Genomic DNA, 25,558 nt, shown 5'->3' on the forward strand with positions numbered 1-25,558 from the left:
GACTATACCATTTAGAACTTACGATCTCGCGCTTAGGTTATAAGTTAATATTCCATACTCAATCGTGCTCAACTAAATTAAAAGTAAGGATATAAATTGTGAGCCCTGAAAAAATATATCGAGATAAAGTGAGATCGTTGAGAATAAATTTTACGATCTCGGTAATTATTAAGGTCTTCGGGAATAATTATCGAAATTTTTCACAAGGTGAAATCTTAAAATTTTGGATTTTACAATAAAGTACATGACGTGACTAGTCCGTGAGAATTTTCGGGTAATTTTTCGGACACCACAGTCCTCCTTGGTCGTTCTATGCTTTTGGGTTTGTCTCCGACCTTTTAGAGTACGAATTGGCACCTGGATGAGCTCGATACATTGAAAAGATTGAAGTGGTGAGTTGGGGTGCACGCTGCCACTGTAGTACCACCACTTGTGGTGGCGGTTTGAATTTCCTTTTGGGTTTAATTCCGATCACAGTGTGTTTTACTTATGGGTTATTGATGCTTAGTTATCGAAATCGCCGAATGGGTGAAAAGTGGAGACAGTGAAGGAGAACTTTCTCCGGTTCACTGTATTCCTTTGTCGAGAAAGCGAAGGCAGCATCTCACAATTAATCTTGAATTCATACGAGTAAGGTGAGCTAGAGATTATGATTGTTGTTGTTGGATTTCTGTTGGAATTTGATTCCTGTTGTGGAAGGTTTTTCAAGTTAGAACTGGTCATATAGTTGTTGGAATTTGATCTCCTGCTTATATGTTTGATTTTATTAAATTGTCGTTGTTGTTGTAGTTTGAAGCATGTATTGAAATAAGGAAGAAATTGTGGATCAGTTGGTGAATCTGTTGTCAAAACTGGTCGGATATCAAAGTGTGAACCGTAGTGATGCTAAGAAATGGTTTAAGTCGTAATATGGGTGTCCATAATAATTTAACGGAATTACTATGCGATGCGATTAAGTCAATTGGAAGTGATATGTAAATGGAATTAGGACTCCAATTACCCGAGGAATAGAAGGTTCGTGACTCTTAGAGTACGTAAATAAAACATTGGAATCCATGTAGGGCATTTGGGATTCTCCTCGATTAGTGGTTTTATTATATTATGCTTTTTATAAAACGATGCATGTTAAGTCTATGTGGTTTGGTTATGTTAAAATGTAATGCGTACTAACCAAACCGTGAGAGATGTGATGGCTTGAGAGCGAAAGGTGATACTGACTTCCTTGGGTTCGATCCCCTTAACCTCCAGAGGGTTAGCTACACCGGTCTGACGGTGCGCGATCGCAATGACGACCCGATTCTGTGTGTATATCTAGGCAGTGGACGCTCTCGCTATCTTTACCTGGTTATTAATTAATTTAATTTGAGGTAAGGTCGTGTAGTGGGTCTATGGGACCAACCATAAGGTAATACTTGGATTTGGCGCCATATTTATTTAAGCATCATGCATCGGTTTTCATATAAAATTTGTCGTTCTTATATGACATGGTTTTGAGTATATTTTTATACTATGGCCACAAAGCAATACTATATTGTTTTCAAACCTAGTCGAGATGTTTTCCCAATGAGTAGCAAGGACGAAAGCTCACCCCTACAACAGTGTCGATGTAGGTACTGTGAACTGGTGACGGGATTGACTGATGGAGCAGAGTGTGCGGAAATAGCTTTGGTGAATAGTTGTAATGGAAATCAGGTTCCGTGTCTAGTCTTGAACTCTACTTCTTGAAAGTCATTAATCCGGAACTTAATAGTCCTTTTTTTTTTTAGAATAAGAAACTTTTATTAAAATAAACTAGATTACATAAAATGAGATCGACCGGTGTTGGACAAGAATTCCCCACTCTTCTCCCTGAAACCTAAACTAGTTACTGGTCCGTCAAGAATGACCTCCATGAGCCAAAAGGGCCCAACCCCTAACCACCTATATCGCCCAACCTCTCGGGCTACATAGAATCCCAAGAATATTGATACTACCTCATAGACAACCGCCAGAAAAACCAACGCCCTCTCCACACCGTGTCCCAAAGGTACCAGACCACGTGCAAGGATCGCTTGTCAGCACATTGACCATAAGATAAAACCAACAATAAACCAATTCATCCCCAGGAAAGACACCACATCCATGGCACCTCAATTTGACCCAACCCTAGCTCAAATGAGTAGGGACATGCTAAAGACCAGGAAAGCCTAACCAAATTCCGAACCAAAAAAACTACCTTAAACAAAATCACAAATCAGCCGCTGCAATCCTCTTTACTTTCTCCAGGTGTTCCGCCGGCAAACCACCACCATAAATCAATCCCTTTGAGCTCGGCTCGCCGAAGAACTGCAACCCACGCAACAATCCACACCAAACCCCCTGCCTGTTTTCGGTGGGATCCAGGCCAAAACCACAAACCCAAACCAAAAACCAGTAAGGAATTTACCGTACCCTGCCGCTTGTTTGCTTCCACCGGCTTGAGAGCCTGAAACCACCATTGAAAGCTCCACCATCGAAGGCTCTGACTATCGACGCAATGTAGATCAGTAACCAGCACCATACAATCCAATCCATGGCATGCCGCCTCCACGATCTGGTTTCTGGCCACCTACTCCATATTTGTGCCGTTGCCGATCGCCAATTGCCCATCAACCACACCTGCGCTGCCTCCTGAGAGGAGGGACGCATCATACAGAGCCCAAACCAATGAAGAAAAAGCAAAACCTGAAGCCTTGAGACTCCACGAACCAGTCCGGCAACACCCGCCATTCGTCGATGAGGCCATAAGCCATGGTCGACTCGGGGGCGCCGCCGAACCGGCGCTGAAAAATCCCCTGTGCTTCCCAAATCCTAGTTTTTGTCTCCCGTTTTCGCGGAGCTTTGGAACTTTATGTTATTCTTTTTCAAGCTTTCTCTTACAGAGATGCACTTATGAAAGACGACGGAACTTAATAGTCCTTGTTCCGTCTTGTATCGAAAATGTGTCAAGTCTTGTTTACTTTACTGGTGAATCAAAATCACTCTAGACAAACTAGTTTGATAAATGATTTTTTTAAAAAGTTTTCACCTCAAAAAGTATTTCGATGTTTCCGCTATGCATTTTACGAAAAGATATTTAACAAAAATGCCTTGCGGGTTTTTAGAATGTAAACTGAACATTCAGTTTATGTCTTAGAAACACGCGGCACTGTGATGTGCTCAAGCTGATGAGGTGCAGGCCGTGCAGTTTGGGGCGTTAAATAAATATTTCACACGCCTGTGTAAGAAGACGGAAATGCTAGTATTCATCTAAAACCTCACATATTATATTATTCAAAGACAAAACAACCGAATTCCCTCTATATTAGCAATTTTAAATAATTAGATGCAAATTTGTTAAGTTCACCTCACATATTATATTATTCAAAGACAAAACAACTGAATTCCCTCTATATCGACAATTTTAAATAATTAGATGCAAATTTGTTAAGTTCACCTCTTGTTTTATGACACTCAAGCATTTTTATAGTTCACACATTAACATGATATTTTGGTTATTTCACATCATCGATGAAACATATTGAAACATGTTAAGGTAACTCATTTGGAGTATATGAAACATTAAAGTTGAGTTTAACGAAACTTTGGATGAAGTTATATAAAATTTGACCTCAATTTGATGATAGGAGACAAATTAGTAAAAATAAAAAAAATCTGTTGTCTCTCGGCTAATTACCTCATTACCATCGGGGCCTGTTTCAAATCTTATTGCCATCACCGATTGGTGGGGGGTGGCATGGAAAGCCAGGAAAGGTGAAGGGAGACAGATAACTTTATTATCTTAGATTGCACACTTGGTTTTGATTCAGTTTAGTCGGTGATTAGCCCCTCCTAAATATTGACGAAAATTGATCACACTAACAATGTCATAAATAATCGGATGCATTGAGATCAGTTGGTGTCCCGTGAGGCCGTGACTACTAAGGTGGCTGTTCACCAACCTCTTTTATCCAAAAACCAAATTAATATCGGTTAAATGGTGTTGGTGAAAATTTGTAAAAATATGAAATTGAGGTTGTTATTTACTAATTATTTCTTAACCGGCAAGAGATTCTTAGGTATAGCAGGTGTGCTACATCAATCAGTGCATATGCAGGGGGTATTTTGGGTATTTAATTTTCATTAAACATGAGCAGTTTCGAAATACAAATAAAGAACAGATAAACATAATTGATCGGACGTACCAGTCACATGGCACGTCTGCCGTACTACAAAATTTCTCTTCCAACCGACACACCAAGTACAACCCTATTAAATTCTAATATTCTAATGTACACAACAAGTGAACAAACATATCCGCTTTTTTTCCTCTCATCATAAATCCAAACGAGAAATAAAAAGTAGTGGCCCTTCCAATTTTTATTGGCTAAATAATTTGGTCGGTTGGCTTGTGATAATTTTTAAAGTCTCAAAAGAAATAATGTTCACACTTGAACCAAGGTCCATCAAAACTCTATCAAAGACTTTCTCACCAATAGTGCAAGAGATATTAAAGCTACTCCTATATTCTTGCAACTTGCGGACCGGAGTATTATTAGAGCTATGGGCGTCATTGAAGATGTGTTAATCAAGGTTGACAAGTTCTACTTACCGGCGGATTTGGTGGTATTGGATATGGATGATGGAGCTCATTGTGACAAGGACATACCTATCATTCTTGGTAGACCTTTTATGGCTACCGCGGGGATAAAAATTAATGTTCAAAATGGCACTATCATAATGAAGGTGTTGGGTGAAAAAGTATTACTCAAGAGGTTTGAACCCATTTACCCTCCGGAGGTGGTAAAAAGTGTGATTTCTATTAATTTGGTCAAGGGCAATGAAGCAAAGAGAGATAGAATATTTGGCCCATTGAACCAAGTCCCACACCACAATCAAGAGCCATTGGTATTTTAGACATATTAAAATCAGGTGGCACATATAATTTGCCTGTTTTTTGGAGCTTTGAAACCCTTATACCTACATTAATTTGCGTGTCTTAGTTCTTGTTTCACGTTAGTTACTCAAGATGATAATATTATGTGGTGGGCATCTAATTTGTTGGGGCAAAGGTTTGAGAACATTACAAGTTGATACTTCCCGCCGTCTTTCATAAAATTAGTCACTAGTTATTAATGCACTAGGAAACACACGTAACAACGAAAATCTCAACAAATAAAGAACTAGAATAACTAGGTCTGCTTATCTAAGGAATAATTTTTAAGAGAGTGTGAGAAATAAATGAATCTAATAGTTGAAAACAAATACACAGTTTTAAGCTGTTATAATTTCAGTTTTTTAATTTAACAGATGCGGTTGAGATGCATTTGGCTCTCACAGTTCTTTAAAATTGTCCATTCTTTTTTAATTAAGAGACAAAAGTTTTTTTTTGATGCCGAATCAAGAGACAAAAGTTTATGATTTTATTCATCTCAAGCCAAAATGGTCGTTCCATACCTTTTCGCTGCCATCAAACAAAAGAAGAATATGTGTTAGCACCCTCAGTGGTACATAGAAATATGTTACTCATTGAATAATGCTCACAGAAAACAATAGCTTGAATCCTCCTTCGGTATTACTCCAGAAGATTTGCTAGAAACACAAATAAAAATGCGTAGCTCCCTATAAAACGTAGGGAATTATTGAAAGTAAACTAAGCTACTTACATATGATTGGCCTAGGGCTAACACCCAGGCCCAAGTGAGGGTAGCCCAAAGGATAGTCTCACTCAAAACCTTAGCAAAACGACCCGAACCCAGCTCAAGTCTCCATCTCTTTCGCACAGTGGCTACAACAACGACCACAACAACATCGATGCTTCCAACGCCACCATGACCACGTTGTCTCCGATCTCAGATGCCACCGATAAAGCAACTCCGACCACCCATGAGCCCCAAACACGTAAACTCAAGCAAACCAGAACAAAAATTGGTTTGAGTTCACCCATATGCCAATTTGATGTAGTCCACCAGACACCAGCGTTGCCACTTGGAAACGAAGCGCACCAAAATCTAGTCCCTCTTAATTTGCCATTGGCATCCCCATAATCAGAACAGCCCGACCACCGTGCTTCAGAAGTGTTGCACCAGAATCACCTTTAAAGCCCATCCTACCAAAACTTTAAGCAGCAGCACTCCAAGGAAAACGCCCTTTAGCCCTTGGATGAAATCACCCGTCCGACAACAGACCACGAAACATCGGCAAAGTTGGTGGCTTGCTCAGATGTTGTGCGCCACTGGAAGAGCATTATTGCACAGATACCATACTCTACTTTTATGGCGCATGCAACACATTCTTTCTTAGGATTTTTTTGGATCCACTTAAAATTGTCCATTAGGTGAGTAAGGTTGTTAGGTGGTGAGGGAAGGCAAAATCCTATATGGTTTGCTTGCCATTCGTGGGCCTGGGTCACGAGTCAAGGCTATTTGAGTCGGGTTTGGGCTTTGGTTTTCGGGCTGAACTAGTATTTTTTTGTTGATGTAGTTAAACGGGTGAGGAAGACTCCTCTCCTTATGGAGATGAAGTTCGAACATACTGTAGTATGAGAAATTTTGGCAAGAAGATCCACAATATTCATGCGCATTTGAGTTTTTCGTTATAGGTACTGTAGGGTCATTTTGGATGTGCTTCATTGTTTCATCAAAAAGTTAAATTGTTTAGGTAATGACTATTTTTGACAACTTAAGTATGATGGATCCTTATTTATAATTTCGCTGATTTATAAAAGAGTGAAACAAATGATTTTAGAAAACGGTTTGTGGCTTCGTGCGATGGAGTGAGTCAGGAAGAGAAGTTGCACGCAGGCACGTGCGCAAGTAAAGTAAGGAAATAATTGTGTAAAAGAAAAAGCGAAAGGAAATAAAATCAAAGGACACATCATTATCGTCACTCCATTTTAATAATGTCGCTGGTAACCTACAGACAGAGACACCGAGAGAAAGAGAAAGACAAAGCCCCGATCCCCCTTCGTTTCCTCTCCTTGATTATTATCTCTTTCCTGTTCTGTTTCTGTTTTGTTTAACAAAATTCCCAATATCCGACTTTTGTTTCTCTTTCCTCTCACTATAACGTACGAGGAGGAGAAGCTCACAACGTTCACGTTCTCTGTCTCCAGTCCCCAACGACGACGCTCCTTTGTTGTTGTTGTTCTTGATTGAAAGCTAAGTCTCTCTCTCTCTCTCTCTCTCTCTCTCTCTGATACACACACACACACACACCCCAAGTGTGAATGCCAAGACAGCCCCTGCAACAACAACAGCAACACGATTAAAGTTTTCCTTAGAGACCCAGCAAAATCCCACACTCTCATCTCATCATCACCCCACTCCTATTCATTATATACATTTCCCAATTTTTGTGATCTCTGCTATATCGCCTGCCATGGGTTTGTGTCTTGGCCCAATGTCCCTGCGGTTTTAGGTCCGCTCCTTGCTTCTTCTTTCGGATCTTGAAACGCAATGGCGCTCTTCAGAAAGTTCTTCTATCGGAAGCCGCCTGATGGCCTCTTAGAGATTTCCGAAAGGGTTTATGGTATGCGTCTCTCTACTTTCTCATTCTAGTTTTTGCTTTTCTCTGGGTTCCACATTGTGTCTTCAATTTCAAACACTGGTGCTGCTACCAACCTACGTATTTATTTGTTAGATTCTGTACTCATAAGTTAACTGCCTAGCTATTTTAATTTGAGGTGTCTATTCTTAGTGAACTCTACTAGTTTTATAGAAACTACATGAATGGAAATGGAGATTGTTCAACTATTGAACAATGATTTTACCCATAGAAAGAAAGAAATTTGCAGATAACTTACTTTTTCCATATAAATGTAATGGAGCCCTTTGTGAGCTTATTTGTAATATGAGAACAATTTAATATTTATTAAAATTGTGTGGCATGATGCATTATTATGTAATAATCCATTTTATCTTCTCTTTTTATATACCCTTTGAAAGTTGAACGATGCGCATATTACTGAAAAGAACTATTTGTATGTTTGTTGGATTACATGTATGTGCTGCAGAAGAATTTACCACGTACATTTTTTTTCCTAGATGATTGCTATTAATTTCTCTCCACATGCAGTTTTTGATTGCTGTTTTAGCACGGACGTTTGGGAAGATGATGAGTATAAAGTCTACATAGGAGGCATAGTGGGTCAACTCCGTGAACAGTTCCTTGATGCTTCATTCATGGTCTTTAACTTTCGAGAAGGAGAAAACCAAAGCCTGATTGCTAATATATTGTCTGAGTATGACATGACAGTAATGGACTACCCGCGACACTATGAAGGTTGCCCACTTCTCACAATGGAGACAATCCACCACTTCTTGAGATCAAGTGAAAGCTGGCTATCACTCGGTCACCAAAATGTGCTCTTGATGCATTGTGAACGAGGTGGATGGTTGGTATTGGCCTTCATGCTGGCTGCACTCTTGATTTACCGGAAGCAGTACACTGGGGAGCACAAGACGTTAGACATGATCTACAAGCAAGCACCTCGAGAACTTCTGCAGTTAATGTCACCGCTGAATCCAATGCCCTCACAGCTGAGGTATCTTCAGTATATAACAAGAAGAAATGTTGGAACGCAATGGCCTCCACTGGATAGGGCACTTACATTGGACTGCATAATCATTAGATTAATTCCTAATTTGGATGGAGAGGGTGGTTGCCGTCCAATATTTAGAATATATGGACAGGATCCTTTCAGGGCTGCTCATCGGACTCCTAAAGTTTTGTTTTCTACTCCAAAAAGGAGCAAACTTGTACGATATTACAAGCAGGTGGTTTAAGGCATTTCTTTCACTTACATGCTCTTTTTTTTTTTTGGTGGTAATCATAGATGGTTTTGACTGTTTTTTTCTCATTGCTCAACAAGAGCTTTTTCTTGATAATTTGTTCTCATGTACGTTGATCACATTTATGTATCTCCTGATAAGGATATGGAAATGTGTTGTAGACATGTGATGTTAAGGAGTTCATTCTAATTCTTCATATATTGGTGCAGGCAGATTGTGAACTAGTTAAAATTGATATCCACTGCCATGTTCAAGGTGATGTGGTTCTAGAGTGTATTAGTTTGGATCATGATCTGGAACGTGAAGAGATGATGTTTCGAATCATGTTCAATACGGCATTTATAAGGTCCAATATTCTAATGCTTAATCGTGATGAAATAGACATACTATGGAATGTCAAAGATCAATTTCCCAAGGATTTCAGAGCAGAGGTATCCATCCTCCCCTTCTGCTTTTCCTAATGTATAACAGCACTTCTTTTTTTTGTTTACATTACTACTATTTTCATCTCCAATAATACTATTATTAATTTTTATCTGATTGAAGGTTCTTTTCTCGGAGATGGATGCCAGTCCTTCTCTTATATCAATTGATTTGCCTGGTATTGAGGACAAAGATGGCCTTCCAGTGGAAGCATTTGCAAAAGTCCAAGAGATCTTTAGCAGTGTAGATTGGCTGCATCCAAAAACAGATGTAGAGCTTAATGTGCTCCAGCGGATTGCGTCATCAAATGCTATTCAGAAACTGGATAGTGCTTCAGTCAATACCACAGAGCCAACTGCTGAACAACTTAAATCAGAAAATAATATCAAGAGTCCCACCTGCGTGGCTCAGGGGAAACATGGCAGTGCTTCTGCTTATGCTTATGCTACAGAAACAGGCAAGTTATTGCCAGAGTCAAAACTTAAATCAGGAAGTAATATCAAGAGTTCCACATTCGTGGCTCAGGGGAAACAAGTCAGTACTGATGCTCCGGAAACAGGCAGGTTCTTGGCAGAGTCAATTCCTGCAAAACTTCAATCAGAACCAAAGGGGCCAGAAAATAATGTCAAGAGTCCCACTCATGTGGCTTTTCGGGAGCAATCTATGTCAAACTTTGATCTGTCTGTAGATGCCAATTTAAGTAGAAAAAAGATTGAACCCCAAGAACTGCAAGTAGCTCTCCAACGGCCTGGCCAATCTAAATTCATAACTCAGCGAGTACATAAAGCTTCACTATCTGCACCAGTTTCATATTGTAGTTCCTTGCAAGGATCACCAGTGCCTATGTCGAGATATCAAAGTGCACCTTCAGCCCTTGGCATTACAGCTCTGCTGCATGATCACGCTGCATCAAGTAGTGAAGAACAAATCACACATCCTGTGACTGTATCTCCACCTTCCCACTCTAGTCCAGCTGCTGCTTTAACTGTACCTAAATCTGTGCAACCTGGTCAGCTGTCTATTCCCACGCCTCGACTACCGTCATCATCACAATCACCATTGCCAGGGAATGCAACTGTAGCAAAGGCTCCTGCTGTTAATCCACCCTCTCCCCTGCCAGCAGCGGTTACCCAACAAACTTCAAATGCACTCCAAGGCTCTGAAATTACATTACAGGGAAGAGGTCAGTCAGCGTTAGTTCCCTCTTCCCCTCCTCCACCTCCTTCCCTTTCAGGGGCATCTCCATCATCCTTTGTCAAGAGCTCAGTGTCAACTCCCCCTCCCCCTCCGCCGCCTCCGCCTCCGCCTCCACGCCCTTCTGTTTCAGGGGCATCTCCATGTCTCTCTGTCAAGAATTTAATTTCATCTCCTCCCCCTGCCCCTTCATTTCGAGGAACATCCTCTGTGAAGAACTCAGTTTCAGCCCCAAATCCGCCTCCACCTCCACCTCCTCCTTCCTTCCCAGGAACATCATCCTCTGTCAAGAACTCAGTTTCAACCCCACCTCCCCCTCCGCCACCTCCTTTTTCAGGACGACCTTCATCATCCATTGCCAAAACCTCCACTGCAGCTTCCCCTCCACCCCCTGGTTCTGCTTCTTCAGCTGCTTGTCCCACTTCTTCTGTGCTGCATATGGAGCCGTCAGCACCAGTCATATCCGGTCCCCCTCCACCACCTCCACCTCCTCTACGTTCAGGGCCTGCCTCAACTTCTGCTGCAACATCTTCAGCACCACCACCACCCCCTCCTCCAGCATTTGCATCAAAGGAATCCTTCTCCAAGAATTCTGCACCTGTTCCACCCGTACCACCTCCTCCTCTTCCGAATGGAGTATTAAAAACTGCTGGTTCCGCCCCAACATCTCCTTTGAGGGCTAGTAATGTTAATGTACCTTCAATTCCCGGACCACCTTCTGGAGTTCCATTTAGTGCAAAGGGACGGGGTCTATTGCGTTCAAATTCAAGAAATCAGGCTCAACCTAAAAAGGCGAATCTGAAGCCATATCATTGGTTAAAATTAACAAGAGCGATGCAAGGGAGCTTATGGGCAGAGGCTCAAAGGCCTGATGAAGCAACCAAGTATGCCTCACTTGTTAAGGGATCTTTCAATTCATACAATGCAAAATCTTATAATTCTGATTTCATTAACTGTGTTCCAGGGCTCCAGAGTTTGACATGTCAGAACTTGAGAGTCTTTTTTCTGCAGCTACTCCAACTTCAGATCATGGAAATTCAGGGGGGAAATCTGGACGTCGAGCCACAGGGCCTAAATCTGAGAAAGTTCAGCTGGTAAGTAGCACTCTATACCTTTTCCATTTTTTTTTTTAGTAACAGTTTGTTAACTTGTGATTATAATTGGTTCTGCTTTCCGATGGCTTCCTCAAGGAATTTTGTAGCGTATAAATATGGATCAAATATTGATTTAGCTGTTTGTGCAGATGGAACATTATAGTATGTTTGCACCAAACCAATAGCAATGGTGCTTGGTCACTTAAGTCTATCCATGCTTGCAACAGCTCTCTGATTATCATTTTTTTTGCATATTGTAAAAGATATGATATTTGTGTTTTTGCAAGTCATATGCCATGAACTGAATATCGCTTTAGCAGATTTCCTTTTCTAGGTCTTTTTTCTTTTACACATGATTAATTGAGTTGTCTGTCTGCCCCAATATTCACGAGGGATGTTCTGGTTCTTGCAGATTGAGCTAAGGCGGGCTTATAACTGTGAAATAATGCTTACTAAAGTTAAAATTCCCTTGCCTGATTTGATGGTAAGCTAAATATAAAGGCATATATCTATTTCATTGCTTGTATATGCTCCTTAACAATTTGAGTTTAATTTGTGATTCTGTAAATGAATGGGTGCCAGTAATAGGATGACATCGTATTTCTCTATATTGTTTCAATTTATATAAAAACAGTTATTCACTGTGGGATATTTCTGTTGATTTTGTATCCTTTGACTTGACTACGGAACATGATGTCCTGATTAAGTAGGACAGTTATAAAAGCGTTTTTTTTTCTTTCCTCTAATAGATGCATGATATATGCTTGTGTTCTGGTATCTAGATATTCAATGGAATGTTCTTAATCAAGAAACTCCGGCTTGTTTAATTGGTTCCTTGCTTTCCTTATTAACGTCTTTCAGAGTTCAGTGCTCACCTTGGATGAGTCAGCATTAGATATTGATCAGGTTGAGAACCTCATAAAGTTTTGTCCAACAAAAGAAGAGATGGACTTACTCAAGGTAACTTTCTATTTGTAATCCTCCACTCCACCTCAAGTTGAGAGCTTTTGTATATTTGAGCTGATTATTTTTATACCTGGAATTGCATACAAGACGTATGTAGGCCTTCTGTTTTCTTGAATAATATATTATGCTTTGGTGGGCAGGGTTATAACGGAGATAAGGAAAATTTGGGAAAATGTGAACAGGTGAGTGTGGATTATAATTTCCCCTGTTTACCTCTCACGTCATGATGCATACATTAATTTCCTTATGCAACTTATGACAGTTTTTCCTAGAATTAATGAAAGTGCCACGGGTGGAACCCAAGCTCAGAGTTTTCGCATTCAAAATACAATTCCATTCCCAGGTAAGGACAGTTTCTCTAATTGTGAAGTTCCGGAGGATATCTTAGTCTTGTGCTTGTTGTTATACATTTGTCCATGGCGCTGCATTTTTCAGGTTTCTGACCTTAGAAAGAATTTAAACACCGTCAATTCAGTAGCAGATGAGGCAAGCTTCTTCTCATTTTCTAGTATTTAAGGCTCTTTTCTTGATTGAACAATTTTCTCATAAAGCATTCCAATCAATGTGCTTTTCAGATCAGAAATTCAGAAAAGCTGAAAAGGATCATGCAAACCATTCTTTCTCTGGGTAATGCCTTGAATCATGGAACTGCAAGAGGTGAGTATATTTGGTTTATGTTCATGATGTATATAGTATGGATATGTTATATCTCACAGCACACTTTGATGTTGTACAAAAGTTAAAGTACAGCTGTTGCGGTAGAAATACCAGAGTTGCAAGTTAGAAATAGTTTTCTGTTAATCGTAGCAAAGAAGCAGTAACTTATGAAAGAAACTACTTTGGCATGCATAGAAGACAAAAAGCTATATAATTAGTATCAAACTGGTCCTATTTCTTCTGTGGTTATTTTTAAAGATCTTTTTCCTTAAAGCTCCAATGCCCTGTATTTTTTCTCTGTGGCAGCAGTTATCTTATTTAATTACTCCTATAGGTTCTGCTATTGGATTTCGATTGGATAGCCTCCTAAAGCTCACTGATACGCGAGCCCGGAATAACAAGATGACTCTCATGCATTACCTTTGTAAGGTGAAACATCATTTTTAAGACTTTTGGTCCATTTTATTTGGTAGAACTTTTTTTTATATTTAGCAACAGAAAACAAATTCTTAGGTTTAAATACAAACTGAACAGTGGCTGTTCTAACGTCATGAATTTTGAGCTCCTTCGCAATTGTGTTCATAATATTCACCTTTAACAAACTATAGGTACTAGTGGAAAAGCTGCCAGAACTTCTTGATTTTCCTAAAGACCTTGTAAGTTTGGAGGCTTCAACAAAGGTATGATATCCTTTTTCTTTTGAATTCTATTAGGTACGATAAATTCCTTGTACATTTGGCATGAGTGAGCTGAATTTTCAATTATTATGTAGATACAATTGAAATATCTGGCAGAGGAAATGCAAGCCATCAGCAAAGGCTTAGAGAAGGTTGTACAAGAGTTGACTGCCTCAGAAAATGATGGTCCAGTGTCAGAAACTTTTTGCAAGGTTACATACACTCCTTCATGCATACATATCCACTGGGGTTAGCTAACTAAATTGCCTTTAGGATACAATAAGCTTCAAAGAGAACTAAGAAGAAAGATGTAAAGTAACCAAAGTTTCCGATGAAAGAAAAGGAACCAAAATGAAACGGGATAGAGTTTGTACATGTAATTACCTCTCCTCGGGATTATGCAATGACCTGATGCCCCTTGTTTACTCGTTGAGGACCAGTCTCAGATAAATTTGAGAGTAGTATCTACCACTTCTTGGTATTCCTGATAACAAAAATATGGTCATCATAAATGAATACCATAAAGGTTCTCATATCAAACAGATTACCAATTGCAAAGATCTTGTTGCTGTTCATAGTATTTTGTTTCTATATTGTTATTTCAATATTCACTTAATATTACGCACTTTGAAATGTTCAGACACTAAAGGAGTTTCTTGGTCATGCTGAAGCTGAAGTGAGGTCCTTGGCTTTACTCTATTCTAATGTGGTATGTATGAAGTTTTGCTTAAAGCAGTTGGATTTGAACACTAATGGTTTGTTTGTGACTTGAAACGAAAACATTGTTAAGCGTATTATTCAATGGGTCTGTCTTCAGGGAAGAAATGCAGATGCATTGGCTCTTTATTTTGGGGAAGATCCTTCTCGTTGCCCATTTGAGCAAGGTAAATATGTTGTAACAATTTCAGTTTATCATCTGCATACCTCTTGTGATCAAGTGCTGCGTTGTGCTTTTGTTTTCCCTTTCTACCTGTTTGTGTTTAATGTGTCATATTTTCTCTGTGCTTATTGGAAATTTATCCTTTAGTTGTCTCTACTCTGCTCAACTTTGTGAGGATGTTTGTCCGAGCTCATGAGGAAAACTGTAAGCAGCTTGAATTCGAGAGAAAGAAAGCCCTGAAGGAGGCAGAAAATGAGAAGATGAAAGCGGGAACTCTTTCAAGAAAGGAATCAGGGCGCTTGATACAGACTACCATTAAGAGTGCCAATATTAAATCATAATGAATCATTTAACCACGTACTTTTGAGCAACAAAGCTCTTCTCACATGGATATATTTCTTCCATCTATGAATGAATCATCTGACCATCAGTTTTGATGACGTGGAGTAGAATGTCATATGATTCAAAAGTAATGTTCGTGGTATGCAGAAAATGGAGACGTCCACTGTAAGTGAGTATTAATCCTATTAGATCTTCCTTTTTTGGTTTTTGGAAGCTCCGGCTCCCTACTTACATGTGATTATACAATTCTTCCTATAACATGGTCCATTGTTTTGCAGCAGAAGTTGATTCCAGAGTTCATGGAGCCTGTTCGATGAGCCGCTAATTGTGAGATACATTTGAGGAGTTGTATAAAAATGCCCAATAGTTAGCTTACCATCCTTTTTATATTATTAGTTACATAATGATTTTTCATTTTCAGATATAGGAATGTAAATCTTGATATGAGATGATAGTAGAGGGAAATATATTATAAAATCAACCAGTTATTTGAGGATTAGCTGCATAGAGTATGAACTTGTTGATATGATGAACTCGTATTATCCTATGTGGCCTAACGTGCAAGGAATCATTTTGTTTCAAAGTACAAATTATTAAATCACGAATTATTTTTCCTAGGAAACCGGAGGTCGGAAGTGAATTTCCCGCGATTGGGACAAATTTGAAATGTCTTATGAGACATCCAACAAAGTCTTATCCGGATGAAATTTTGAGTTGACTTGTTTTAATGTCTATAAATAAGTCTTTTTGTGAGAAATATTAAAATGGTGGTTTTAGTTGGACATTCAAATTTGCTATTTGGACCTCTCATACTTAGTACACCTCTAATTTACTTTTTAGAATACTTGAAAAGCTAAGCATACCTCTTTATTTTTATCAAAATGCCTTTGAACATGAGATACAACAATCTATTATTCTACTTTTTATCTATATTTTCAACCACGAGAAGAAAAATGAATCAAAATCACATGACATTGCTGTCTTATGAGTAGGTCTCTCCTCCACCAAAATTAAGTAGATGGTTGGTTCTCGATCTTGATATGTTGTTGGAACCCTTTTGAATTTGCTAAAAGAATGATTTCAAGGGTATTGAGTTGGAAGATTAAGTAATAACTATATCATAATATTCAATTAATTTAGTTTAAGAAAATTTCAAATCAGATTGTTTTGAATTTACATTTGTAATAAATGATAGGCCATGTATAGAAATTATTATTTTTACTTAATTGTTTTAAGTAAATTATAATTTTTATTTTTATTTTTAGAAGAAGTAAATTATAAAACTATATAGGCAATATAAGGAAATATCAGGGAAAAAAAATTAATTGAATGTTATATTTGGTTGGAGGAGGTAAGAAGATTATTTACTTATTTATTTAATTCATTTTTCTCTCTTTGTCCTTATTTGTCTTTCATATAAATTGACAAAGTCAATTAACAACTGAAAAAAAATTAGAGGTCCAAGTAAATCCAGAATATGTGTCTAGCCCAAACTCTAGGTTACTTAACTTAGTTGTAATAGGGTATTCTCAGAGATATTCATAGATATTCGATTAATTGTACGATTATCTTTCCTTGCACAACTCTAATTCTATGTCTTGTAATCCTCTATATAAAAAGGCCCATATTGTCAATAAAAGTACGATTCAATTCTCTCACAATTTCAGTTTTACTTAAACACCCACCCATATTAAAATTGAGGACTTCATTTGTCGGTGCTAGTGCTAACAACCTTGTTGAGAGGCCAAAGGAATATGAGGAACGTTATGGTAGGAACAAAAATTGAAGGAAACCAAGTTTTTAGATTGGATGGAGACTCATTTTGCTGGTCGAGATAAGAAAGGGACCTGTGAGGCAACAAGACGTCGTTTAGTCCGTGCATGGCTGGCTTTCAGTATAGATGAAAGGACAGAGTGAGCAACGACTAAAGCTGCATCACTTGAAATTAATACTGTTTTTTTTTTTTTTGAGGGGAAATGAAGATATATTCTTGTGATCGAAAAGATCATACGACCGTACAAGGTCAAGCTAGGAGATCCGAAGATCACCCATTACATTCATTGCTCAAGTAGTGCACTGACTACACATTAAAATGACTACTAGCCTAGACTACTTCACCTTGATCAATAAGAAGCTACAACACCAAAGAACCAGTACATCCGCCTAAGACCTTCTTGGTGTACATCAGTACTGACCCGTGGACACATTGTAACAACCCAAAGAAACAAGGTATACAGGGCCAAGGCCCATTGCACTCATCAGTAAAGATGGAGCTTTATTACACAAAAGAAAATAACATACAAAAAAATAAAATTGGGCCCAAAGCAAATCCCAGATCCAAGCACTCAAACCCTAGCCCAACTCCAAGTTGCAGCAGCCACCACGCCTCCACCACGTTGATGAGACCCTAGCCACCGCCACGAGTAGAAGTCGGTCGACCATCCACCCTGCCATCATCGCCAGCACGCCGACAAGAAGCACCACCTCGCCCAAAACACCTCCTCCCTGCATGGTACCGAAGCAACCATACCAGATCGGAAGACTCCGATCCAAAACGAGCTCGTCGAAGCCCCACCTCACGCCGTCCTGCCAGTTGCCGCCGTCGATCAAAGGCAGAGAATGCCGAAACCACCAGTCTGCCACCGCTAGAGCCTCCCAACGATCAGAAGACGCAGACCCACCACAGGCTTGCAAGCTTGTCAAGGTCCAAGCCACGTCGCCGCAGCACAGTCTGAGAACGACCATCAAAACATCCCCGCCCGGCCGCACTCACCGTTTACCGACAAGGCTAATAGCTTGGTGCGGCACGGGAGCCGCCGGACGAGAGCCTCCAAACTTTCCAAAGGAAACCTAGCCGCCCTCAGAGAGAGAGAGAGAGAGAGAGAGAGAGAGAGAGAGAGAGAGAGAGAGAGAGAGAGAGAGAGAGAGAGAGAGAGAGAGCTTACGACTTGAAATTAATACTGTTTTGATTCTTTGGTCTCTACAACAACGTCAGGTTAGCAGGGTAGGTTAGGCATCAACATTTAACTTCCTTGTAGCCAAAATAGTTAATTAAAGTCGTATTAGATTATACCAATTTCCCAATTTTCAATTACGTATGAGCACGCATGCTTCAGCCACTTTCATCTGAGAGATGAATGTTTAGTAGCTCCTCTCAGTCTCAGATATCCGATGGAAACGCAAATACTTTTATAAACAAACAAAAATGAATACTAGCTAGCAACTATAGCAAAGACAGAAAAAGTCTAGCAGACACAACTCTCTATTGATTCCGGTCACCATGGGCATCCATTCCTCTACATCTTTGATCGGCGGAGCCAATATACGACGACAGGGGGCTGTGGCCCCCATTGAAATTTTTTGTAATAGATTTACATCTAAATTATGTCCAGAAATTAAATGTAATTAGTTCCTACAATTATCATATTACATGAATTTTTCTGTATTTTTTCTCTATGTACACACACATATTGAAATTTCTTATTAATGGATGATATTTGTGAGATTTAAAAATTTTCTACGATTGATTGCCTCCACGTACAGAAAAAAACTTCTGCCTCCTCGGCTCCGCCACTGCTTTAACCTACCTAGCTACAATCTGCGAAACTTATCTAACGTACCATATTCAATGGTTTTAATACAATGGTTTAGGGGTTACGTGCAGGTTGATCAGTTTTAATGGAGCGGGCAACAGCAGCAGCTAAAGCTACAGTGAAATTCGGATCTTTGGTTAGATAAGTAACGTATTCTTGTATTTTCTCATTTTCACAGGTCTGATCAGTAGTACTAGTACTAGTACTAGTACTAGTACTAGTAGTACCAGCAGGGCTTCCTCGTCCTGGTCTGTTCTCTTCTTGATTGGATTTGGATTTAGAGCCGGAGAGAGTAAGATCAAGCGTGATAGGCTCCCGCCGAGAAGGAGGACTCCTCATAGTAATAGGGTCAGCTGCGGTACTAGTACTGCTGCTCTGTAGCAATCCATGTACTACTGCTGGAGGAAAATCAACAGACATAATTTGATTATGAGGAGCTGGGGCTGGTGGTGATGAAGATGAAGATGAAATTATTTGTCCAAGCCGTAGGGAATTAGAATTATTGATGATGTCATGGTTGTGGTGGCCTTCATATGTTGCCACAAGGATTGACTTGTCCTGCATGCATCTCTGTACCTTCTTTTTGACTGGGCAAGTTGGAGCCATGGAGCACCTGAAATAAGCTCGAGGGGATGATGGGTTGTCCTTGGTCACCTTCTGCCCGTACTTCCTCCATTGATATCCATCTTTCACAATCTGTAATATTCATTTATTCATTCACAATTTATTAATAAGTAAACTCAACCCAAGCAGAAAGCTAACTAAGCACTAGTTAGTTGATTAAGATCGAAAACTTATCACGAACTGATTGATGCATAGACCATCTAGCTAGCTACTTACAAGGGTGTTGTCTTTAGAGTCGGTTCTCACTAGGAACTGCGATGTCTTATTGGCTACTGGAAAGTGATGATGCTGCTGGTGATCACAATGAGAAAAAGCAGTTGTTCTTGCCCTCTTGTTTGCAGTTGGATCAAAAATATCATATGATGAGCATCCTGAGCCAGTAGTAGTCATCTCATGATGATCATGATCATCGTGTGTTGAAGACTTGTTTTGTTGGAGATCGAGTCGGATCAGTTGGAGCTGGGACTCAAGTCTAGTGTACTTTCTGCTCATAGCTTCAAGTAGGAATCTTAGAGCTTCATTCTCTTTTCGCACACATTGCAGGTCTTCTTCCAGACTATCTCCCTGCTGATCAACCTTCCACCCAAGACCAGAAAGTAGCGATTAATTAATGACTATTAGGTCAAACATATAGAAATTGAGTAAATGATCACATCAAATTAACAGCATGAAAATCAGCAAGTATGATCGATCCAAGAATCTAATCATCAAACCAATCAATCAAGTACCTGCTTTTCTTTGCTAGAGGTATGAGGATACTCCATAAGCCAGTGATGAAGATTGGATTAGCTAGTTAGCTTGATGACGTACAAATAAACTGTTGGCTAGCTAATTAACTATCCAGCCAGGAGATAAAGCTATTAAAGATGGATGAGATCGAGGAAATTTGAAACAGACTAACATGTACAGGAAGTGATGGAGTTGATGATGATCGAAATCGAATGAAGAAGCTAATGAATAAGAATCAGTCCGTAGTTGGTGATCGAATGCAGTAGTACCATATAAATATATATAGGTTGAAGGTTTGCTAGCTAGCTAGGAGGAAGTTTCACACGAATGAATGAATTGATTCAACATACGCAAATACAAGTCGACACAAGACCGTAAATGGAAAGTTTCCTTAGCTTGACTGCGATCTCTAGCTTAACTAGTCCATATTTATGCGTTTCTGTGTGATAAGACAACTTAATTTGGAAATTAAGTCGATCCACGTGTTTAGAAACGGGACAACGTATATGTGTGACGAGTGACGACGTAACTCTTGTGATGTGAGCAGATGGATACATGATGAGTCATAAGTCATTATATTATGGTCTTTGTATATAAAGTCTTTGATGACTTCTTTCTTTTATGTATTTATGTATTTCTTCCACTCCATTGCCTTTTAATTTCTTATGAAAAAACCAAGGAATCGCTAGACAACAGCGTCCACCGACGCGTGATCGTATATAGAATTATATTGTTGCCAACCGTTGGTTTTTGTTTCATCGAGCCATCTAAAACTAACAACTTTCAGTTTTTTTTTTTTTTTTTTTCACTTCCTTTCATATACTCAATAAACCACACGTTTTAGGATTAACGATTTGTTTTATAATAACTGCAACTTAAAGATTGTAGATTTAATTTCAACCTCAAATGAGTCCATGTTTCATATAGCCCCTCAAAATTGTGGTTTATGTGAGCAAGACTTTCTGTATTCAATAATTAAAATTCAATATATTGCGATTGGCCATGAGAACACACTTGGAATACTATTTGATTAAAATTAAGATGATGCATCCTCGGGCAGCGAAAGTCTTTGTTCATATGATATTATTATTAATGTTGTTAGTCAATCACCTAAAACCCAAACCTAACGACATGATGAAAGGCACAAACCGAGAGCTCAAGTCCATACACGAAACCATACCGAGGGTGTCCCTTCCCATGCATCATTGTATATACGTCACCCCATAACAACCTGCACGCGTCATGCATCTCGTATAATTCTACGTACCATAAACACCAAACCTAACGACATGATGAAAGGCACAAACCGAGAGCTCAAGTCCATTCACGAAACCATACCGAGGGTGTCCCTTCCCATGCATCATTGTATTTACGTCACCGCATAACAACCTGCACGTCATGCATCTCGTATAATTCTACGTGCCATAAACACCAAGTAATCTCAAATTGATTAAGTAATTGACTTCTGTTAAAGGAAAAACGCATTATGTGCTTTCGTCAAAGAAACATAATTGACTTATGTTAAAGAAAAAACACATTATGTGCCTTCGTAAAAAAAACATAAGAAGAAGGAATCAAGGAATTGCAATCACATCACAATCAGTATTTACTATCATTATTGTAATTGATGTTAATCGATATTTCCATTGTAATTTCATCCCTATATAAAGGGGCTATGAAATGAAATGAGTAGACCAATTCCGATTCCATTTTACTTTTACACGTTATCAGCACGCTCAGAGCAAATATCCAAGAGAAAAAAACCCTAGCTTCGAAAAAAAAAAAAAAAAACCCCAGAAATTTTTTTTTTTCTTTGCCGCCACTCTAAACAAAAAAAAAGAGAAGAGTTTTCCGGCCTCTTCCTTTTACCACCAGCCCACACGGGCCTCACACCCCAACCCACCTGCACGCGGCATTCCCCAGCAATCCCCTGTGAGGAGCAAGCCCAGCAACGTCCTCACCGGCCAGATCGGCCTCCAGCGCTCGTTCCACAACCCACCGGCCTCCAGTGCGCGTCCCACAGCCTGCCAGACCGGCCTCAACTAGCTCGCACGCATAGATCATTCTTTCGACTGCCAGTTCGTCCAGACCCGATCACCTTCTTCTTCCGTCGTTCAGATCACGACCTTGTTCAGACCCGATCTGCTCCAAATCGAATTTCGGCAACCTCCAGCCTCTGCCCGACGCCCTTGCAACAGACCGGGCTCGAGCCCCTCCGCCAGCCTTCACCGGCCCCCAGCCCGGCCTTTCCCCTTCACCACTGCTGTTGCTACCTCTAGAGCCTCAACGCTTCTGCCTTGTACGTCTGGATCCCAGGAGTAGACGACACCTCCACCGGCCTCTTGCCCAGCGCATCGCTACCTCCACACCAGAAAACTAGAAGAAAGAAGAGGAAAACAAAAAGAAAGAAGAGAAAAAACAAGTGAGCCGGCCCAAAGAAAAGGTCCGGCCCAGAGAAAAAAGAATTCCAATTAAAAAAAGGCCATGCGGCCCAGAAAAGAATTTAAAAAAAAAAAAAAAAAACAGACTAAGAAAAAGAAAGAAAAAAAGGTCTCGTGGCCCACTACTGAAAAGAGAGAGAAAACGGCCCAGTTTTTCTCAAGCTCAAAAATATTGCTACGCACGCCTGCATCAACACGCGTGTGCTAGGATTGTTTTATTATTCTCGAAACCAAGTATGTTCTCTTTTATTTATTTAATTTCATACTATGGTATATTTAATTATTTATAATTAGAATTTTTTTGAACATGCTATTTTATTGCTTGTTATATATGTGATATATATTCATTGAATTTAAAGCATGTGATTTTCATTTATGTTTACTATTTTTTTAAGCATGCTCTATATTTTATTGTTTATGTTTTTATTATGAAATTTTGAGCATGCTTTATTTTATTTACGCTTATATAAATTATGCCTACGCATGCTTTGTATTATGCTATTGTTTACATTTTATTTTATGTATGATATATTATTGCTATTATTATGTGTAGTATATAATTTGTTGTATATTTGTGAAATTTGAGCATGCCATGTAGTTTATTTTTATATATGCTATGTTTAAATGTGCTATGGTTATTTTTAGAATGCAACATATACAATCCGCTTTGCCATAATAATGAAAATTCATGTGCATTATACACACACACTTACCGTGATAAAGTATTTTCACATAGCATTGAAAAAAAAATGTGACAATTACGAATCTTGGTCTTGAAATCTAATTCATATGTTTGGAAAATAATTCACGTGGATGTCTTTATGACTGCTTAATTTATTTCTTCTCTCTTGTTTATGTAGATGGCTGATCCCACTCGATCTGAATTTGACATTTTGGACTCAGAAGGACTTGAGTACCACTATTGGGTTTCCGATGTAGAAACTGCCTTTATGGTAAAAGACTACACTGCCACCATTAAAACTCCCACTGACCCCAAAGATGATGAACCATCTGACAAGGTGAAAGCAATGCCTTAATGTTTCTGAGGCGACATATTGATCTTAGCCTACGCTGGGAGTACATTCAGTTGAAGACACCCAAAGAACTGTGGGATGCCCTTAAGGGACGTTTTGGGAACATTCATGACACCTTGCTCCCAGAACTGACCGTTCAGTGGAATGAAATCCGCTTGCTTGACTACAAAAGGGTCAATGACTTCAACAAGGACATGTTGCGCCTCAAGGCACGTCTAAATTTTTGTGGAAAGGAACTCACAGAAGATGATATGATCCAGAAGACTCTTTCCACTTTTCCTACTTCAGCAATTATACTAGCGAACAATTAGGCTGGAGTATGACAACAAAAGAATCACAACCTTCAATAAGCTGATCAACCTACTACAAGTGGCTGAGAGGCATGATGAGGTTCTTTTGAGCAACAATGCCAGGCCCATTGGACAAAGAAAATTCCTGAGACAAATTATTACAAAGTGAAAGGTGGAAAGAACCCCAATACAAAGGGGGTTAGACGTGCTGATCCCTACCCACGTGGCAATAATGCACCACGTGGTAAGAGACATGGGGGTCGTGATATGGGCCCTGGAGGCCCTCCCAATGTATAGCGCAGAGATGTAGTGGTCATGGCAACAAGGTGCAAAGGGCACCCAAGAACCCTTCAGTCAAACCGAATAGAGTTGGCAATGAACCATGCTATAGGTGTGGCATCATTGGGCATTGGTACAAGAACTGCCAAGCAAACAACATAGCAGCAACCACTTACAAGAGGTATAGGGAGTCTAAAGAACAAGAGGCTCACTATATGGAAGAAGGAGACCATGACCCAGACGTCAACCTCACAATTGCAGACTTTAATGGCAACAAGGAACTTGCCCAGTCAACCGATGTCCCAGATTTTGACTGATCTGCTTTATTTATTTTATTTTCCAAAAACAATTGTGAAGACATAATGCCTCATTTTTAATTAGACTATTACTTGGTCTTAAAGTTTGAATTAGATTTCTGAACAAGACCTTAATTTGATTATCGTTGGCTTATTAATAAATTTTGAATTTTATTCTGAATCACTGAATTTATTCAAATTTATTTGCTATACACATATTTACATGGTTCGAAATAGCACTATAAAGATGTAAAGCAATACATCTAGAACAAGAAAAATTATTAGAATGAAAAGATTATCATTCTACTAAAATAGAAGTACTCTAAAGAATATGAGATATATTTAAAGTCAGAGACGCTCTGTATGCACCAAGAGCTAATCGAACCTTGTTAAGTTTTAAAGATATTTGTGCCAACGGTTATCATGTAAAAACACACTGTGAGAATGAAACTGAATACATTTATATTACCTCTAATCAATGTGGAAGGAAATGCATTTTAGAGAAACTTATGAGTCAATCTAGTGGACTGTACCTCACTACGATTAGGATCATTGAATCCTATGTTATCACCAACAATGAAATGTGGGACACTGACTCATACAGGCTTTGGCATGACCGCCTAGGGCACCCTGGTCGTGACATGATGATCCTTATTTTAAAGAACTCATATGGACATCCCTTCTTTCGAGTGAAAAATAAAATGGGAGAAAAATCCGCTACACTGCAAGGTGTCGGTTCTAGTACTGCTCAAATGCAGTCATTGCCTTCTGAAGTACCAGAAAAACTACCTCCATCCCATTATGCCTCATTGACTATTTCAAAAGCACATCACTTGTTTTGCAGACCCTGTTCTTTAGCAAAAACAAGATTGAGACCTTCCTATGCTTAAAATACAAAACAAAACATGCATTCCATTCTTACAAAGGATACAAGGAGATATATGTGGACCTATCCATCCAGAATGCAGACCATTCAAGTACTTTATGGTTCTGGTGGATGCTTCGACAAGCTGGTCACATGTCACTTTATTGTCCACAAGAAATGCTGCATTTGCAAAACTCCTAGCACAGATTATACGTTTAAGGGCTCACCACCCTGATCACCCTATCATGTCTATAAGGCTTGACAACGCTGGAGAGTTAACATCAAAAGCATTTGATGATTATTGCATGTCTATCGGGATCGATGTAGAGCATCCTGTACCCCATGTGCATACACAAAATGGTCTCGCAGAAGCCACCATCAAAAG

General features: G+C 39.3%; 2 protein-coding genes across 2 annotated transcripts; one reads left to right on the top strand and one right to left on the bottom strand.

The window, feature by feature from the left end:
• Positions 1–6,907: 6,907 nt before the first annotated feature.
• On the top strand, positions 6,908–15,527 carry LOC112174725 (formin-like protein 6). Its single transcript, XM_024312516.2, has 18 exons — positions 6,908–7,527; positions 8,074–8,774; positions 8,999–9,220; positions 9,336–11,290; positions 11,371–11,500; positions 11,913–11,984; positions 12,362–12,460; positions 12,607–12,648; positions 12,729–12,809; positions 12,902–12,952; positions 13,042–13,123; positions 13,458–13,552; positions 13,732–13,803; positions 13,896–14,012; positions 14,441–14,509; positions 14,618–14,684; positions 14,828–15,191; positions 15,301–15,527. The coding sequence occupies exons 1-17, from the start codon at positions 7,455–7,457 to the stop codon at positions 15,019–15,021; spliced, it is 4,122 nt and encodes a 1,373-aa protein (XP_024168284.1). The 5' UTR covers positions 6,908–7,454; the 3' UTR covers positions 15,022–15,191; positions 15,301–15,527.
• Positions 15,528–18,189: 2,662 nt separating this feature from the next.
• Positions 18,190–20,352, bottom strand: LOC112174736 (probable WRKY transcription factor 40). The gene is made up of 3 exons (XM_024312532.2): positions 19,968–20,352; positions 19,456–19,815; positions 18,190–19,311 (listed from the first exon to the last, which is right to left on the bottom strand). Exons 1-3 carry the CDS (start codon positions 20,001–20,003, stop codon positions 18,670–18,672), a joined length of 1,038 nt encoding a protein of 345 aa, XP_024168300.1. The 5' UTR covers positions 20,004–20,352; the 3' UTR covers positions 18,190–18,669.
• Positions 20,353–25,558: the final 5,206 nt, after the last annotated feature.

This window comes from Rosa chinensis, chromosome 6, assembly GCF_002994745.2.
Source record: "Rosa chinensis cultivar Old Blush chromosome 6, RchiOBHm-V2, whole genome shotgun sequence".
Classification (NCBI taxonomy): Eukaryota; Viridiplantae; Streptophyta; class Magnoliopsida; order Rosales; family Rosaceae; genus Rosa; species Rosa chinensis.